Genomic DNA, 20,455 nt, shown 5'->3' with positions numbered 1-20,455 from the left:
ATTTTGGCACAATCACTCATGTATTAATCATTAAGCTGATATAATGGTATAATGTAGCACGTCACTGCTCAATTGTATTTATGTCATTGCAACTTGTTGCATCACTGCACTTGTTGCATACAATTGAGTTTTCTTACAACAAGCATGCATTTTAATTGTTGCGTCACCGCAGAAACAAGTACAATGCATGTGCATCGGGTTTTGTGATGATTTCTAGGTAATGTAAAGCTTTTTTTCCAAATAACATTGGTAAAAACATTTCTAACATCAAAAAAAAGCCTTTCCATTTCACCTGTACTTTCACTCCATGCTTATCTAGTCAAGAACGGCAGATGAAAGTTTGTTTCAGCTATCAACCACCTGCTGGCTAAAGACAAATTTTAAAATAAGCTAATGAATGCTACTAAACCTATTTAATATCTTTGTAAAGCACAATTTAATATGTTAATTAATCAAAAATGCAGTAAAAATATCAAAAATACTTATCCGTTTGCAGGAGCTAAAATTTTCCCAGACTGTTCACCTCTGTGACTCAGCACACCTTAATTATATTGAGTGATTATGCTGTCCATTTCAAGCAGCATGTATCTTGGTGAGTGCCAAGGCATTTCCAAGACTAATCTAATACGTTTAGTCTGCTTGAGATTTTCCTGCATTTAACTATGAACACTCAGTACCATGATGAATTTGTACATATACTATATAAATTGGTAATGTATTATATAATTAAAAATAAAATATATTAACATATTTTAATTATGTTATGTCTTGTCCCTACAAGACTGAAGTTTTGTTGCATCATTTAACCATAACACACACACATTGTATGTGAGTATGTTATGATTAAAATATTTTTATACAATTAAATAATATAAAGATAACATAATTAAATATAGCAAGAATTGGATATCTTGTTATTTTAAGTAGTGTTATATGTATGCCCACATACATGCAAGGATTTCTTTACTTAAAGTAGCCATATTTTTGCATAGTGTAAGTTGTAATAGATAAACTAGTTATTTTGGTTTAAAAAAAATACAAGTTGTAATTCTTTATCTGTACTGAAAGCAATTACAAAGCTTACCTCATAAGACTGACTGTGTTTTGTCCTCTACTGTAGTTAAAATGAGCATACTTCATAGGATTTGTAAAATTTATTTTGCAAATCCTATGAAGTAAACTGTTCTGTATGTGGATAGTGCTCCTTTCTATAAAAATGATTCTGGAACTTCCTTATAAATAATTCTATAATTCTTGGCAGTTGTAATCCCATAAAGAAAGCCTTCAAGAATAACTTTTTAGAATATTTTTTATCTTTTCTCTCTTTTTTGTAATTTATCTTTATATTTATTGTGTAGAGCCTAACGTATTATTTATTAAATAGAGAAAGAGTGGACAAATTTTATGGTGTGATTGTGTATTGAATAAATTATAATAAGGTGTATTGCTGGCACACAAAAATATTTTAGTTAGTCTGCAAGAATCTTTTTTTTTTTTTTTTTTTTAAGGAAAAACATGTTAGAGAGTATCACTAGATGTATTTGTTTATCACTATCCTTTCTTTCTCTTTGCCCTTCCTCCTTATGAGCTAGTGGGATAATTTTTTTTTTACTGTTCGGCAAACCTATCCCATGAATATTATTATTTGTAACTATTAATAGTAAGACTGAAACAAATTTGATTCTAAAAATTTAAAGCTTTAATAATAGATAATTTCATCTGGGTTTTACTTTATTAAAATTTTGATTTCGTTGGATTTCCCTAAATAGGAATGAATTAATTGTGCAGTTTGTATTCACTAAATAGGGATGAATTAATTGTACGGGTTGTATTATTTGTATAGTTTGTATACAAAAATAAAAATATAAAGCTGTCTTTAAATACCATTACAACACCACACGTAGCACATCATCACAAGATATTTTTTTCTTCTTTTAGCTCATGGACATCGTCCAAGAAAACCATCTACTAGTTTGTCAGAATCATCTTGTTCTGCAGTGCTAGAAGTTAGGGTGTTAAAAAATCCAAGAGATCATCATTTCCATAACAAAAGGTAAGTAACTCAAAAATAAAGTTTAATAAGGGAAATTAGATAATTGCTCTTAAGATTTTCCTCATTAAATTTTATTTTGAGTAATCTACTTACACAGTGAAGTGTTCTTTTTTTTCAATTTTTAGACCATTGGAACTGACATGTTCTAATGCTCTTCAATGCACATATAAGGTAACAAAAGCTTAATACTGCTAGACATTAATTCAGTGTTAACACTACAGAACATAATTTAAGATTTCCCTACCACCACTACCAAAGATGTTATGTTCAAATTTAAACCATAAAGTTACGTTCACTCCCACTGGATTCTTCCACTTCCTCAACTAGCATGAGGCTTTAGAGGAAAAACTACTTTTCACTTTATACACTTAGCAGTAATCATCACCATTGTCAGAGCCGGTTATCTGTACAAGATTTCATGTGTTTGGCAAGGGAAGAATCCTTTTGTGATGGCATAGTTGCTTAACCCTCATTAGCCAGGCCAAGTCCCATTACAACCCAGAAGTCCATATAAGAACCCTTCTTCCACCCCCATCACTTGGAACTATAGCTAGGCAGGTTTTAGCAGAACTACAGGAGGTTTTTTTTTTTTTTTTACAGAAACCAATTTTTCCTCACAGCCTATCAGCCTAAGATACAGGCAATATACTGATGCCTCGTGGTTTTAATTATCTGAGCACTTATCTTAAAACACCCTAACTCTAGTGGCACTGACCACTGCTAAAACATCTCTGGATTATGGAAGAATTCAGCTCAACTAGGGTAGGAATCAAGAGGGGTCTAAGGCTGAAAAAGTTTGTATAACACTGAACTAGAGGAATTTCTCAAATGCCTTTTCATTCAGCAGTGTAATTTTCCCATTTTGGGCAGAAGTTTAGAGTTATGCTGTGCGGTTCAGTGAGTTTTTTATCTTTCAAAATATGCAAATTGTCTGTGAATGCACATTCCACATACATGATACGTACTAAAGCTTATATCATTAACAATATGGATCTGAGTGTAAATTGATATATTTGTCCAGCAATGTGATTTTTTTTTTACTAGCCCTTCCATTGTGAGTTGTTATGATGCAGTTCCATTTTACACTCAAAATGTATAGGTTTACCATTGTATAAGATACCTTTTGTATAAGATGTGTTCAGAAAATAGTAATTGCTTATTTTTATTATAACATATGATTACATCAGAAATTATGTTGAGTTATTTTGGATAAGCTGGAGTAACTAGCAGCACAAAATATTAGTATATTTTACAAATAATAATGCATATATCCAGTGAAATATTTTAATTGACTTTGAAGCTTTTGAGGCTGAATGTGCCTCTTTATCAACAAATGGAAACTTTACAGATAAATTATTTAATGGACACAGAGTTGTGCGTGCAGTGAGCCATGCGAGGGCATGAGGTAGGCCATTCAATCATTAAACTGGTGATCATTGTTGCTGCATGGACGTGCGTAGTTTTACCTCCAGCATTTATCTAGACTTAAAACAGTTACCTCTAAGACGGGGTGTACTCTCATGCCTTTGTTGCGGTTCATGGCTCCCACATTACATAATATATGCGGTCTCGGGTGGACTGTGAGCTCCTGCGCTTGTAATAAGCACTTGTCCAATATGTGTGTTGGGTAGCCACAATTGATCAAGTCTGTCTGGAAATCTCATTGCACCTAGCTTCATCTATGCTGGAGTGGCTCCAAGCCCTGGAGAATAGCGCGTATGCAGTGCTGTTGAGATGGCTAGGGGCATGGCCGGATCTGTAGTTTGTGAACTGTCCGCGCCACATTGGCTTACGGTACACTGAGGCTTCTAGATGGGGGCCCACACGTTTTACCAGGACATCCAAGAATGGGAGAGATCCATCTACTTCTAACTCTAGAGTGAACTGGATGAACTCATTAACTCAGGACAATGTGCCTTTCCCTACTATCCAGGCATGTCAGGCCGGATCTCAAAAACCCTCCGTGAATACCACACAAAATGCATGCAGTTGCCTGGTAGAAACTTACGTTCTCTAGTTTCCAACATAAAGACTCTGGTCATCCCTCTCTTACGCAGCGGTGTGGTATACCGCATAGCCTGCAAAGACTGTAACAGCTGCTACATAGGAGAGACCTCGAGATGTCTTCAAGACCACCTCGCGGAACACGACAGATCGATTTGCCTTGCTGAGATCGACCAGTTCGCAATCACAGAGAACTACTGGTCAACATACCACGATCTTAATCCCAAGTGGGACTACAAAGTAATTGACCAGTCCTGACACTTTCGCCACCACCTCGTTAGTCACTCAATATATTATGTAATGTGGGAACCATGAACCGCAACAAAGGCACGAGACTACACCCCATCTTAGAGGCAACTGTTTTAAGTCTAGATAAATGCTGGAGGCAAAACTACGCATGTCCATGCAGCAACAATGATCACCAGTTTAATGACTGAATGGCCTACCTCGTACCCTTGCACGGCTCACTGCACGCACAACTCTGTGTCCGTTAAATAATTTATCTGTAAAGTTATCCATTTGTTGATAAAGAGGCACATTCAGCCTTGAAAGCTCCAAAGTCAATTAAAATATTTCACTGGATATATGCATTATTATTTGTATCTCTATGGATTCCAGTACAACAGGCCCATTCATTCTTAGTATATTTTTGTAAATTTTAGTATATTATATTAGCATAATTGCATGTATATCTCAAAGAATGTCCAACTTGGCCCCTGCTTGAAAAGCTTGTAGAATTTCTTGCTATTACCAACAGGAATAAATCACCCAGGTCTGGTAATAACAGTTAAGTCCAAAGCTTTTAAAATGGTAGGGAATTAACCACTACTTGGACAGCACATGAGAAGCTGAAAAATATTTTAAGGAATGTGTAACTGTTATTAAAGATGTAAGTTATGTGCTATGTGTGATGCTTTCTTGCTAATTGCTAAGTTCTGCAAAAAATTGCTAAGTTCTGCAAAACAAAATATGTGATCATGAAATTCATTGTCCACAAGAATAAAAATGCATTTAATATATATGGTGAATTTGTGTCAGTATGGAGAGAAGAAACACTAAGCATAGTTTGCAGATAAACTTCTGAGAGAGAGAAAGAGAGATTTTTGAAGAGACTGTTGAAGGTTAAAACTCTAGATGGCCAAGTGCAGCAACAGACACGAGAAACTCATAGAAGTTTGTTTTGAATGACAGAAGCATCATAGTATAAAAGATTGTATTCCACATAAGCATTTTTAAAATGCTGGTTCAGTATAATTATTCTTTATGATTATATTAAAATAGCAAAAGTTTTGGTAAGTGGGTGCCAAATGAATTGCTTGATGAGCAGGCTGGATCTGCCAGAGTCTATTACTAAATATATGTTGTATAGTGCTATAGGATTGCAGGGGTATTTCAACACGGCTGAAATTTTGATCACAGAGAAACATTCTGCTCTCACTAAAGACTGAGTTCTTGTTACTAAGGCTTGTGGTGATACTATATGATATAGATTAGGCAGAATCATGGATAATACTATTTGTCTCTGAGTTGAACATAAGCCCTAGCTTTAGCAATGAGGATATCACTCACACTTTCTGGCTTTTACAGAGAACTGTATCTCAACACAAGAGAACTGATAGCAGAGTTGTGAGCCACTTGATCCTCGACACTGTCCACTATGTCCAGCACTGAGGACATAGCGGACAGTCCAGCACTTGAACTTCGTTGAAAGCAGAAAATCTCTCTTTAATCAAAATTAAACAAAGTATATAAATTTTGATTTGATTTCAGCTACTGCATTGAAATAACACTACAATCCTACTGTATTGTACTACATAAGGCAGTTATAGTCCAGTTCTAGGAGTTACAAGTAAACATAACAGTTATGTTTTTAAATGGAAGTTTTACTTTCATACACCACTTTGCTATTCACTTAGGCAAAATATATTATTCATAGTTTGGCATACATTTGCTAATGGAGATCACCAATCAGCTGATGAGAAGTGAGTAAGCTTTGAAACAGATGTCCTGGCATTGCCTCGGATTTTTAAATGTATAGCAGATTCGCTTATTATGTTGATGCTTCATAATTTAAAAAGATATTAACAATATAGACAAAACCATGGATTAATGGTATTTGTCTCTAAGTGGAACATGAGCAGAAGTCTTAGTGCTGAGGACTTGGTGCTCGGTCTTCTCTGAGAGCAGAAAGTCTATCCATGAACAAAATAATCAAATGCAAGTAAAGCATATGAATTTTGATTTGATGCTATTGTATTTTCTTTTAGGTAATATAGTTATCAACCTTACTGTTACAGATGAGAGTTGATTGCCTTCCTTGAACTGGAAAGCAAAATGCATCTAAAATAGTGGAGATATGCAGCTCACTTCCATGTTGATTCAATGTACAGAATTTTACATCTAGTGCAAAATAATGATACAGAATCATAGTGTTTAGAAATATACTGTATCCAACTGAACTATTGTAACTGGAAACAACTCTCTGCAAACTTGTGCTTATATTCAACTTAGAGACAAATACCATTATGTACAGTTCTGTCTAAATGATTAATATCTTTTTAAATTGTGTAGCCTCAACATAAAAGGTGAATTTGCTATACATTTAAGAATCTTCAGATAAAAGTACCACTAGATGGCAGTGATCACAGTGTATTGATATGGGGTTTACTTAAAGGTAAAGGGAAGGGTTGTTGCTTTTATGAAGGTGACTACAGTGGGACCAACTGATGATGTTGCTATCATCAGTTCTAAATGGAAAGCATTCAAGGAAATAATCATAGGAGCTACTGGAGCTACTAGGCTTTTAGTACCAACTAAGAAATGCTGTTCAAATCTTAGACTTAAATAGATACCAGATGAACTAATGAGACTTGTTGCAGAGAAGAAAAATGTATGGGAGACATAAATTATCAGGCGATATGGAAGCCTATGGTGGAGTAGTCTGCAGTCAAATCACAAAAGATGTTAGGCAAGCTAAGTCAGATTATGAGAAATCTTTGACAAAGGATGCAAAGAAAAATATGACCTGTGGTATTTATAAACTAGTCTGCAATTAAGCCAAAAGAACGTTAGGCAAGCTAAGGCAGATTATGAGAAATCATTGCAAAGGATGCAAAGAAAAAATAGCAAAGATATCTTTCCTTGTGTAACCACTAGAAGAAAGGAGGTGAATCACATAGGTCCACTTGATATCAGTGGTTCAACTGTTGATGATCCTGCTCAGGTTGCTTACAAGCTGAATAAGCACTTTGCATCTGCATTCACACATGAGGAATTCTTTAATGGAATGGATACAGAAGTTTATCAAACTCTACCAGGGAGCTAAAGGATTTTGTAATAACTAAGAACAAAGTAAAAGAGAAATTACTGAAGTAAGAAAGACATCTGGAGTGGATGCGATCTATCCAGTTATATTAAGGTTGGTAGAAAAGAAGGTAAGCAGACCCTTGGCCCTAATTATGAGAGCATCCTTGGATTCAGGAGAAGTCCCCATGAACGTAAATGTGAGAATGTATCTCCAATTCACAAACAGGGATCAAAGAGTGACATGAGTAATTACAGACCTGTTAGCTTAACTTGTGTTCCAGGAAAAATAATGGAGTCACTTGTTAAAGAAGTAATGCAGGATCATCTGGACAGGGATGCAGTTATACTTCACTCACAACATGGGTTTGCCAAGGGGTGATCTTATGTGACCAATTTGATTGGATACTATGGTGCAGTAACAAAGAAACTGGATGCAAAAAATAATTTTGGTATCACATACTTGAATTTCAGGGAAATTTTTAATACTGTTGTACAAATAGGAGCAGTGTGGTATTAAAGGCAGGTTACTGCTATAGATAAAGGGATGGTTGAGTGGGAGAAGACAGAGAGTTGTTATTAATGGACACTGCTTATTGTGGACTAATATTATCAGTGGAGTCCCCCAGGGTTCAGTGATGGGCCAATTATTGTTTTCTGTATTTATTAATTATGTTGATGAAGGTATATCAGACTTAATGTCAACGTTTGCAGATGATACAAAGGTTGACAGGGTTGTTAATGACAGTATACTGCTGCAACAGGATCTAGAAAAGTTGGGCAAATGGACTGAGAAGTGGCAACTGAAGTTTAACAATGACAAATTCAAAATACTGCATATGGGTAGCAGTAATCCCAGAGAAACATATCAACTGTGTGGTATTACACTCAAGTTGGTAGAGAATGAAAAAGACCTGGGGATAATTGTGCAGTCAGATATAAAGTTTTCTGAGTACTGCAGACAGACTGCCAGAGCAGGTCATGGGATATTGTCAATGATATACAGGATTTTCTAGTGGGGAAAAGGAGGTGATTACCCCTTTGTAAAAGGCAATGGTCAGGCCACACCTTGAGTACTGCATACAGGTCTGGAGACTTCAATTTAGGAAGGATGTAGAGTTGCTCAAATAAGTACAAAGGAGGGAAACAAGATTGGTGAGGAGAACAAAGGGGTCCTCTTACCACAAAAGGCTCAAGTTCTGGAAATTTGCAGCATCTGGAGAATAGGCACCTACAAGGTGATCTGATTTAGGTGTATAAAGCCTTGGATGGTTTAAGCAGGCTCAACGCTGGTGGGATACTTCCTCTTGCTCAGATTAAGAACCTGATGGGACATAAATTTAAATTGAAAAAAGACAGTTGTTGAATAGATGCGTAGAAATTTGCCTGTAGCCAGTGGATAGTTGATTGCTGGAACAAACTTACATGGCGCCTCCGTAGCCAGGTGGGAAGGAGCAGCAGTGCATAGCACACGCTTCTTGATTAGATCAGAGTTGGAGCCCGTCACCACCAAATACAGAGGATGCGGAAAGGTCAGGGAATGACCACCGCATATCCTGAATACAGAGGATGCGGAAAGGTCAGGGAATGACCACCGCATATCCTGAATACAGAGGATGCGGAAAGGTCAGGGAATGACCACCGCATATCCTTTTTTAGGAGCATTAGCCTTAGTTGCTAATGCTCCTAAAAAAAAAAACAAATAACAATAATAACAAACTTACATCTGTCATTGTGGAAGTTTGCTAGCTTAAATAAATTCGAGGAAGAAATGGATAAACTTTTAGAGCGAATGGATGGGTGAAAATGGAATTTTTTTTTTTTTTTTTGGCTGATGCTGTATAAGCTTGCTTTCTTGCATCATATGCCTCTATTAATGCTAACATTAAATCTAAGCTATAACAAACAATAGCATAAATAAAAAAACATGCGGTTCACATAGGTTTTCTACAGTCTTGGTCTGTATTTTGATATACATCCAGCAATGTTCGAATGGATTGAGAAAGGACCAACAATGCTAATGGGGTGCAAATTCAAATTGAGGGTGGATGGTTGTTACAGAATAGATGGAAATTTGCCTTCAGCCAGAAGGTAGTGATTGTTGGAACAAACTTCCATCTGGTGTTGTAGAAGTGAGTAATTTGAATAAATTCAAGGAAGAACTAGACAAAATATTAGAGGTGATGGACAGTGATATGGGAAGTTCTCTTTTTTTATTTATTTTTTATTTTTTTGGCTTACTCTGTCTAAGTTTTCTTTTTTGTATCATTTGCTACTTCTAATACTAATACTATGCTGTTTCTCTGCATCCTTGTATTTTATTTTTGCTCATTATATGTTTTGATACCACTTCACAATTCTTTGACTTGTTTAGTATGGGTCAGTATGGTGTTGGAGAGAAAAAACACTTAGCATAGTTTGCAGATAATTTCAGAGAGAGAGAGAGAGCAACAGGCAGATGATGATCACAACTAAGGTTCTACTCAAATCATATTATGTGGGAACTCTTATCACAACTCTCACATCAAGTCTTCTGGCATGTGTGAGAATCAGTTACAGTTTGCTCACTATGGTAGTACTTCTAATTCTCATTTCATATGCACTTGAGAGCCCATTTCACAGTTCAACAAAGAAAAAGCATTGATATTGAAATGTCATGGCCCAGTAAAATGAAATTATTCATTTCCCTTCAAGTTAAATTGGACATTTGAAAATGCTTTGTGAGTGGACATGACCATGTATTCTTTCTCTGGTTCCCACAACTCTAAAAATAATAGCCAAGATGCTAACTCATCAGCCAATCTCAAAGAAAAATATTGATCAAAATAAATACTCTAAAACTAAACCAGATAGTCCTGTTTCCTGACAGAAGTCTAATTCTGATTTCAGTTTATAATTGTTCATTCATAGTGCACTATTAATCATGTTGTCTTTTTTTATTTATGATTAGGCATTTTCACACACACACACACACGCGTGTGTGTGTGTGTGTGTGTCTCTCCATTCCCATCAGTCTGTCTCTCCATGAGTAATATAACTCAACTCTCAATGGATGAGCCATCCCAGAATTCATTAAAATCATATAAATATAAATCTGGCAATTAATATTTCTTTTTCTCCATACAGTTTGTATGGAAAAAAAGAAATTCCTAGATTAAACGTGGTTTTAGTATTGTTAGCTTTGGACAGTCTGTGCATGCTTTGCATGTATTGTTATGTAAAACTTGTGAATTTGATGCTGCTTGTGAAGAGATATGGAAAGTGAAAGAGAAAAAGAAGATTAAATACGTATAGGAAAAGAGTACTAAATATCATACAGTCATAGTTAAACTGAATGGCTAAGTTTAGAGAACATAAAACTACTGAGTTTTCTTAAGTGTCTATAAAGTTATAATCTTAGTAATTAATTGATAAGAAAATAACTATATTTAATTTTCACTTCTGTTAATCACAGAAAAAGAAAAAATCAATTAATTTATGAAAAACGCAAACATACCTAACTTGTTTTATTTATTTTTTTTTTTTTAAATTGTGAAGCAAACTTCCAAATAAACTGCACTTTTAATATTTTGTTTACCTAACTGCATTACACACTTTTATTAATCATTAAAGCTATTGTTTATTTATTAATAGTAAAATTCCTATTTTGGTTTAAATATATATTTTTTTTGTCTTTTAGGAATGCACAGCATATTCATAATGCTTTTGATGGGAAAATGTATTTTGAAATATGCTCAGTGTTTCACAAACTCAGTATATAGTGTTGATGTATTACTATACTGAAGAATCAAAAATTCTTTTATAAATAGGCCTTAATCATTAATTAGATAGTATGAACCAGAGCTGTAATGCTCAATACGTTCTACGTTGATATCAATATTTGTAAAATAATAAGAGAAGTTTACCTGTATGATATTCTCCAGAAATTAAAATGAAAAAATCGAAAATCTTACATTAGGGTAAGATTTTCGACATTATAATTTAACACAACTAAAAATCAATTTAACACAACTAAAAATCAATTTAACGCAATTAAAAACAAGAAAATTAATTAAAAGAATTTTACGAAAAAATTGAAAACGATTTTCCTTCCTGCCTTGCAAAATCATTTTGTAATTTATTCATAAAATTCTTTTAATTAATTTTCTTATTTTTAATTGCATTAAATTGTTAAATTAAATTGCATTAAGTTGTGTTAAATTGATTTTTAATTATTTGTTACTCTAATGTTAAGATTTTTAATTTCTGGAGAGTATCATACAGAAGTGTTCTACGTAATATATTGAGGTAAACTTCTCTTATTATTTTACAAATCTTAATCATTAATATATATTTATAATTATGTGGTAGTGCAATTCAAAAAAATAAAATAAAATAGAACTTTTTTTTATATTTTCTGGAAACGATTGCAAGCATGTAATATTTACTTCCCTTTATTCAGTTTAGTCTTAGTTGCAGTGTTAACTTCTTATATTGCCTTTATAAAGAATGGGTATGAATACCGGTAAATAACTTTCAACAGTTTATTCATATTTTCTTGCTAAACATATTTATAAAGTAAACAGAAGAACAAGACATAATGTAGCCATGGCTAGAGATCTGTGTAGCTGAATGTGACACAGCTACATTGCTTGACAAAATTAACAGAACAAAATGTCTGATGAATATTTTATTGTGAACAGTATAAACAAAGACAAATATTTGATATAATACACCTCCTGGCATGCAAATTCCAAGTATTCAATTGAAATCAGTCTACCACCTTACACAGCCACACATTATGCAAATTATTAATGTTTATTAAAACACAGATTGTGACTACATCATTTCATTCTTGTTTTTTTGGCTTTCTCAGTGGAATTGCCACATCTCCAGTACTCAGGATGGCAAGTCATCGTCATTTATATGATGCTTTGAGATGGCAGGCTGTTATACAACTTGAAGCCGGGCAGTCACAGGTGAAGATGGCACATTGGCTTAATGTATCACTCAGTGTTGTCTCAGCACTATGGAAGCAGTTTCAGGAGAAAGGAACCATTACAGGAAGAGCAGGCCAAGTTCACCCTAGGGCTACATCAACCAGAACAGACCGCTGATTCTCTAACAGTTAAACGGAACCCTACGATATCTTGTCATCAACTGCCTCTTGAGGTTGCTGTGGCCACAGGAGAAATTGTTTCCAACCAGACTATGTTAGAAGGCTCTAAATTGAGCCTTCTAAACCCCTAAATAAGTGAACTCTATGCAAGGAAGCCAGTGGTTTCTATCTCATTAACCCCAAACTGCTGCAGAGCTCGTCAAAGCTGGTGCCATGAACATATGGATTTGGAGTCCTGACAAATGGGGTACAGTTCTGTTCTCTTCTGAGTCCCGTTTTAGCCTACAAACAGATTTTAGATATTATTTTATCTGGAGACAACGAGGAATGCGGTACCATCCCTCCAACATCAGAAAAGGGGACAGTTATGGTGGAGGTGATGTTCTCGTGTGGAGCGGAATAATGATCAATGGCTGTGCTCCTCCATTTTTTTGATAGGGGGTACCGAGAGCAGATCCTCGAACCCCTATGTGTGACTTTTTAGGAGTGCAGTTAGCCCAAGATTTCTTTTTGTGCATGACAATTCTACTGCACACAGAACTGAAGTGGTGGAAGAACATCTTGAAACTGAAGATATCCAATGACTGCCATGGCCATCATGATCACCAGAATTCGACCGAACGTGTGGGACGCCCTTGGACGTCGCATTGCACGCCAACAGCCAACTCCTCGATCATTTGGTGAGCTAATTTCTGCACCGGTGGAAGAATGGGATTTGTTGCCACGGAATCTTATAGACACCATATATCGAGCATGTCAGGCCTCTTTAGCCATTGGAGGTGATAGTATGCCACACTGATGTCATGTGACCATATTTTCAAGCATCAAAGGTCACATTACTTCTGTAATGTGACCTTTGTGGTAATTCTTATACAACCCCTATAAATGTCCATTATACCTGTCCGAAGTTTTTCGTGGTCTCCTCATTTCATCATTACTCTATGGTACACCGCCATACCAAATTTTGTCTTGCTTTATCTCAAGCTGCATGAATTACACCATGTTTTCTACATGTTCTGTTAATTTTGTCAAGCAATGTATTAACTGTAAAAATATGTCGAAACAATACACTCTTTTAAATACAAAAAGTACTTGTAAATTAGAGAATTCATAGGTAATTTTTGTTAGAGTAGTTAGGAATAAGGTTTTAAAGGGTCTCGGGATTTTACACCTTTATGTTCTGCATTAAGGAGGTTAAAAAGCATGAGGTAAAATTAAATAGTCTTATATTTATTAATTTTTTTTCCCTTATATGTAGCAGTTTTATCTTATGATAAAAAACAGTTCTTATAAAATATAAAAGAAAACAAAAAAAAATTTAAAAATGAAATAATGCATAGCACCAGTACCATTCTGACATCTTTTATCTTTGAAAAACCTTTGAGTCTGTTTTCTCTCTATTTGATTTCTTTTTAATTTTATTTTTGCATATTTTTTTATATGTGTGTATTTTTGTAATAATTTAACTTGCCATAAGGCTAAGATTAATACATGTTTTTTTTATTTTATTTTTTTTATTTTATTACCTCATATTTACATGAAATCCTTAGTTTTTCTATATTCTTCTTCACAGGGTCATGTTAGTATCCTCTAAGAAAGCACCATTTGTTATTTTCTCAGCATTGCCCTATAATCGTCACAATGCACATGGCCCAACAAGGTAAATTCTATTTTGCCTGCAGAGGTAATAATCCACATTCAAATCTAAATAAATACAGTATTTTCAAAAATATTGCTGGAGAAAATAATTTTTTTTTCAAGGATGTTTTTGCATTATCCATTTTCAGTTTTAATTGCATATTTGTCTACCTAGCCTGTATATTGTAATATAACGGTACATTATATAATATACTATATTAGGCTTAATGTAGTCTTATGACAAAATCAGTATTTCCTGATTTTAAATATAAAAGGACACAAAAAATCAAAAAAAAAAAAAAAAAAATTTAAATAATACAAAGCACTAGTAACATTCTGATATTTTATTGAGCTTACACTTTTTGTTTGTGAAAACCATTTGGTATCTGCATGCAATCAAACAAAACAAATGTCAGTTAATGCTTAATGGAATATGCTAAAAGTTTTTAAAGAACATTTATGATAAGTTTAAATGTGAACTTATTATTTGTCAAATGCCATTGATATTTGGTATTTGATATTTGATAATTGATATTTGGCTGCAAAATATGCAGCCAAACAAAATTGTATTAGATAATACTTAGCAGAATATTCCAGAAATTTTTGTGAAAAATTTAAAATAACTGATATAGGACCTTAACATGGGCAGTAATGATGATGAAGAGAAAGGTATTTGCTACATCATTTGAGTCCCATTGATGAGGGGGGGGTTTATTATGGGCCTTTTTCACAACACGGCTGAGTTAGTCGGTCTCGTTAAGGGTAGCATGGATTTTTTCTCCCAGAAACTCAGGTTTTTTGTCCAGCAAGCAGAAGATCAACCACAGAATACATGCAATTTGCAGTAGTATGGCATGGTGCAATATGGCCATAGTTGTTGATGCTACCAAAACCCTACTACAACAACATGCTACATCAGATAAAGGATTGATGCTGCTAGATATGAATATCTAGTAGAAAAGAACAGTATAGTTAAATTTCAGCCCACATATGAGTCACATAGTGAGCTAATCTACTCTGCTATCAATGAAAAATGAATTGTCAGTCTGCACTTTTTGTGATTTGCTTTGGTTCCAATTCAGCTGGTAATAGGATTGAAGAACACTGGAAACTGTGGTCAGGTGGCAAGGTAGTGTCATCTTTTGTGAAATTGGGATATGTGGGCTTGGATTCATTGAACATTATTTAGACAAGTGTTCAAATAGAAACCTCCAGTCATATATTAAGTTGGCAGGGTTGTCAAGGACACTACTGACACTATGCTGCTGCAACAGGATCTGGAAAGGTTGAGCAGATGGGCTGAGAGGTGGCAAATGAAGTTTAACATTGACAAATGTAAAGTACTACATATGGGAAACAGCAACCCCAGAGCAACATATCAAATCTGTGGTACTACACTGAAGTGGTAGAGAATGAAAGAGACCTGGGGGTGGTTGTGCAGGCAGATATGAAGTTCTCTGAGCAGTGCAGACGGGCTGCAAGAGTAGCTCATGGTGTATTGTCAATGATATATAGGAATTTTTCTAGTAGGGATAAGGAGGTGATCATTCCCTTGTATAAGGCAATGGTCAGGCCACACCTAGAGTACTGTATACAGGCCTGGAGGCCTCATTTCAAGAAGGATGTAGAGCTGCTGGAACGAGTACAGAGAAGAGCAACAAGATTAGTGAATGGAACAAAGGGATGCTCTTACGAAGAAAGGCTTAAGTTTTGCGAATTACAGTGTCTGGAGACTAGGCACCAGCGAGGTGATCTGATAGAGGTGTACAAAGCCTTGAATGGTTTGAGCATGCTCAATGCTGATGGGATTCTTCCTCTTGCTCAGAATAATCACCTGAGAGGGCATAAATTCAAATTGAGGAAAGACAGATGTAGGATAGATGTGCGGAAATTTGCCTTTAGCCAGCGCGTGGTTGGTAGGTGGAACAGACTTCCATCCCTTGTCGTGGAAGTTGATAGCCTAAATAAGTTTAAGGCTCAGCTGGACAGGTATTTTGAACGAACAGAGGGGTGAAGTGGAAGTGGTTATTTTTTATTTATTTATTTTACTTTATTTTTTTTTGGCTGATACTGCATAAGCTTGCTTTCTTGCATCAAATGCCTCTACTAATGCTAATGCTAAAGTTATATTTACACCAAAAGAACTCAAAGAAGATATAAATAACATGTGTGTGTGTGTGTGTGTGTGTGTGTGTGTGTGTGTGTGTGTGTGTGTGTGTGTGTGTGTGTGTGTGTGTGTGTGTGTGTGTGTGTGTGTGTGTGTGTTTTTAGACTTGCTTTAAAAACTTTCCTTACCAAGAGGACTGTTCAAGTTTGGGAGTTATGTGCTACTCATTGGAGAACCATCTATCTTTGAATACATCAATACCTATGACATGCCCTCTACTTAAAATGGAAAGTTGAATAATTTTCATAAGCTGGATACACTCCATAGTATGTCATAATATTTCAATGAACTTTATTTACAAGTATAAATTATGTGGATTTTCTTACTGTGTTTCATTATTGTTACATATATACAATGCACACATTTATTCATCTCTCACATATGAACATGAACAGTTTCTTATCACACTCAGACACTTGTGAAACTCCCACACCATGGACTCAGTCTCAGTCAATCTCACTTGGGCAGCACACAACATTTGCACAAAACAGAAAGGACATTTGCATTTAAGTGAGCCAGCACACTAGTCACTACACTTCCACATATATAGCTCATCTGCTTTTAATAACATAACCCTATTAAATCAGTTAATTTTATTTCAAAACAAAAGCAGAGACACCACATCTCTCGGTCAACTTAATGTAAAAAATAAAAATAGATTTAACTAGGAGAGAAACCTTTAGCCTCATGATGGGGTCGGGGCATCACACCCCCATCACAAGTTTCTGTCCTCACCACAAGGTGGTGGGTCACTACTATCTTGTTTTTTGAATTTATTGGTGCAAGGGCTACTAAGGCTATAATGCACAACTACTATCTTATGCTCTCACATTTAACAAATTTGATCTTAACCTACATGGTTTATGACAAAGAGGTAAAACACCTCTTAAGTCCTAACAGATGTTAAGTTTAACAAAAAAAAAAAAAAAAAAAAAAAAAGGTCAGGAACCTCTAGCTCGACAAATCAGGATGGTCAGTCCCTAAAACAGGATGTTAATCTGCATGAGCGGCACCCACAGGCATCATGTCAGCACAAAATTAGCAAACAGCCAATCATGTTTTCCTCTCCTAAGGTGAACTGCTGGGCTACCTCATGCTCATTATCCAAAACATACTATTCTAATCAGTTCTCCTATGAACAGTATCAAGTGCTCAGTCAAAATCCGGACACAGTCGACTGACAGTAGCATACTCCAAGCGGGCTTTCCTCCTCCAGTAGTTTGCACATTTAGGAGGATCATTAAGCTTTTGATACTCTTTGAAAGAATGATCTCTGCCACCACAATGTCCACAGAAGGCGTCACTCTTACAGAGTCTTGCTGCATGGCTGTAGACCATGCAGCAGTAGAATGGACTAGGAGCTAGAAGGTCCCCAAACCCTATGCAAGGACCAATTTATATAGATCCCAACCTTGGCCATCAGGATTATCCTGATCTCTCCAGGACACTGAATAACAAAATTGCTTGCCTGACTGTTCCTTGCCCTATTTCTGGCCACAGCTTGAACTGAAGAATAAAAGATATTAGCATTAGCAGAGGCATGTGATGCAAGAAAGCAAGCTTATATAGTCAGCCAAAAAAAGACCTTTCCCATTTCACACATCTATTAACTTCAAATGTTTGTATAGTTCTGCCTTGAATTTATTTAAGCTGTCAACTTCTACAATTACATATGGGATTTTGTTCCAGCAATCAACACCTGCTGGTGTTGATTGCTGAAAATGAGGCCTTCAGACCTGTACACAGTACTCAAGGTGTGGTCTGACCATTGCCTTATACAAGGGGATAATCACCTCCTTATCCCTGCTAGAAAAATTCCTGTATATCATTGACAAGACACAATAAGCTATTCTTGCAGACTGTCTGCACTGCTCAGAAAACTTCATATCTGACTGCACAATTACCCCCCAGGTCTTTTTCATTCTCTACCACCCTGAGTGTAGTACCACACAGTTGATACGTTGGGTTATTGCTACCCATATGCAGTAAGTACTTTTCATTTGTCAATGTTAAACTTCAGTTGCCACCTCTCAGCCCATATGCTCAACTTTTCTAGATCATGTTGCAGTAGCATAATGTCTAGTATGTCTTCAGAAATACTAGTGTCTTTGAGATTTCTCATCCACAGCTGGTTTATTAGATGTTCACTTCTGACCTTCTGGTCAACATCAAACACCACCACTTTTGGCTTCAGTTTTGGGGGCCGATTGACCTCCATCTCAAGTTCTGTCACTTTGCTACATGAAGAGATTTTATGCAAGTCCTCGTCTGTAGGCATCTCCACCACAGCCTTCCTATCCCTGATAGGTCTTATAGATAGGACTTTTACATCAACCAAAACAGGGCATACAGATTTCAGAAGCCCCACTTCCATTTGCTTTTGCTATACTTATCTCATTTATCTCACTTCCATTTGCTATACTTATCTCAGACAGCCTTAACAATGAAAGCCCTGGGTTTCTCTATCTCTTGCCACGGCTCCAACCAAACCACATTGGCCCAAGATCTCGGAGATTTACGGACAGTTTCTTGGGGTCTGGACATTCTAGTAGCAAGCTTCTAATTTTCTATTTCCATTTGAAGCACTACACTCTATCTCATCCCATGTAGAAAAAGTCCACTTTGATTTTATTTGAGAGATCCAAGACATCATCTGTCGTGGAAGTTGATAGCTTGAATAAATTCAAGTAAGAAGTGGACAAACATTTTGGAGCAAATGGATGGGTGAAATGGGAAGGGTTTTTTTTTTTTTTTGACTATTGCTGTATAAGCTTGCTGTCTTGCATCATATGCCTCTACTAATGCTAATAATTATAATTAAATTACTTACTTACAGTCCTTGTAGAACCTTGGCCTCCTCAATGATTTTCTTCCAGCTGTCTCTTTCCCAGGCCATTGTTCTCCATCATCTCACCCCAAGTTGTCATAGGTTGTTCTCTGTGTCAGTGGTTCCCAAACTACTGAGAGCTACGGATCCCTTCAAAAATCAAAAAAAAGTTTACAGACCCCTTTAAAAAAAAGTTTGCAGACTCGCGTGTGTGTGTACACTGGGTTTTCTGAAAAGAAAATTCAAATTATGCTTAAAAAACTCAATTTTATTCTTATTTTTACATAAAAATATAAAAATAACTTTATTTATCATCAATTTGCTATACATACGAGGGGTGTTCTGAAAATATGCAAACTAGCAACACTGCTTACTTGCTGTGGAAACAAGTGATGAGTTTGCTGTCCAGGAATGTTTCCCCCAACTTTTCATAGTTAGTTTATGCAAGCATATCGGCGCCTCCGTAGACAGGTGGGCAGGAGCTGCAGTGCATAGCACACACTTCTTGATTAGACCAGGGTTCGAGCCCTTGACTACCAAATACGGAGGATGCGAAAAGGTCAGGGAATGACCACCGCATATCCCTGGAGCAATATGGTCTTAATTGCTAATGCTCCTAAAAACCAAATAACAACAGCAAGCGTATCACGTAGTATTCAATTTTGTGTTTGTTATAACAGTTTATGTGAAGTGTGTTTTATGATGGGGGATGAGAAAGATATTTCGTTAATTATTAGATAAAGAATTGTGATTGAATTATTAGATAAAGAATTGTGATTGAATTATTAGATAAAGAATTGTGATTGAATTATTAGATAAAGAATTGTGATTGAATTTTGTTTAAAGTTAGGCAAAAGTGGTCAGAATATGTTTGAAATGATTCAAGAAGCATATGGTGAAGAAGAGAAACCTTGGGCAGAGCAGCTGTATTTAAATGGTGGAAGCATTTTAGGGATGGGGAAAAAAGCATACAAGATGAACAAAGAAGCAGGCATCTGCCAGTCTCAGTGAACAATGAAAACATTGAGGAAGCTGAAACATTATTGAAAGAAAATAGACATTTATTGATTCATGATCTGGCAGTTCAGTTGAAGCAAATTGAAGCAAGTTCAGTTGGTGTAGCAAGATGTCATGATAAACATCTTAATCCTGAGTCCAAACAGCAGTCAAGCATATAGAAACACTATGATTCACTGCCTCCAAAAAAATTGAGTTTTTGGTTTATCAAAAAAATTGATGTTGATTTTGTTTTTTGACACCCACAGAATAATACTGCAGCACCAGATTCCTGAGAAACAAACTGAAAATGGAGAATATTATGCTAACGCGTTGTGAGCTCACCTCAAAGGAGCAATTCACAAAAAA

At 35.7% G+C, this 20,455-nt stretch overlaps 1 protein-coding gene across 1 annotated transcript in view; it reads left to right on the top strand.

Moving 5' to 3' along the window:
- The window catches only part of LOC150086619 (CDK5 and ABL1 enzyme substrate 2-like), a 142,471-nt gene that overhangs the window by 43,173 nt on the left and 78,843 nt on the right, over positions 1-20,455 (top strand). The window contains exons 3-4 of the mRNA XM_090372205.1: positions 1,939-2,053; positions 14,032-14,118. Coding sequence (XP_090228331.1) covers positions 1,939-2,053; positions 14,032-14,118 — 202 coding nt within the window. The remainder of the gene's footprint in view (positions 1-1,938; positions 2,054-14,031; positions 14,119-20,455) is intronic.

Source organism: Mastigoproctus giganteus, chromosome 4 (genome assembly GCF_048544385.1).
Source record: "Mastigoproctus giganteus isolate SK-2022 chromosome 4, ASM4854438v1, whole genome shotgun sequence".
NCBI lineage: Eukaryota > Metazoa > Arthropoda > Arachnida > Uropygi > Thelyphonidae > Mastigoproctus > Mastigoproctus giganteus.
This window is presented reverse-complemented; position numbering and strand designations above follow the sequence as displayed.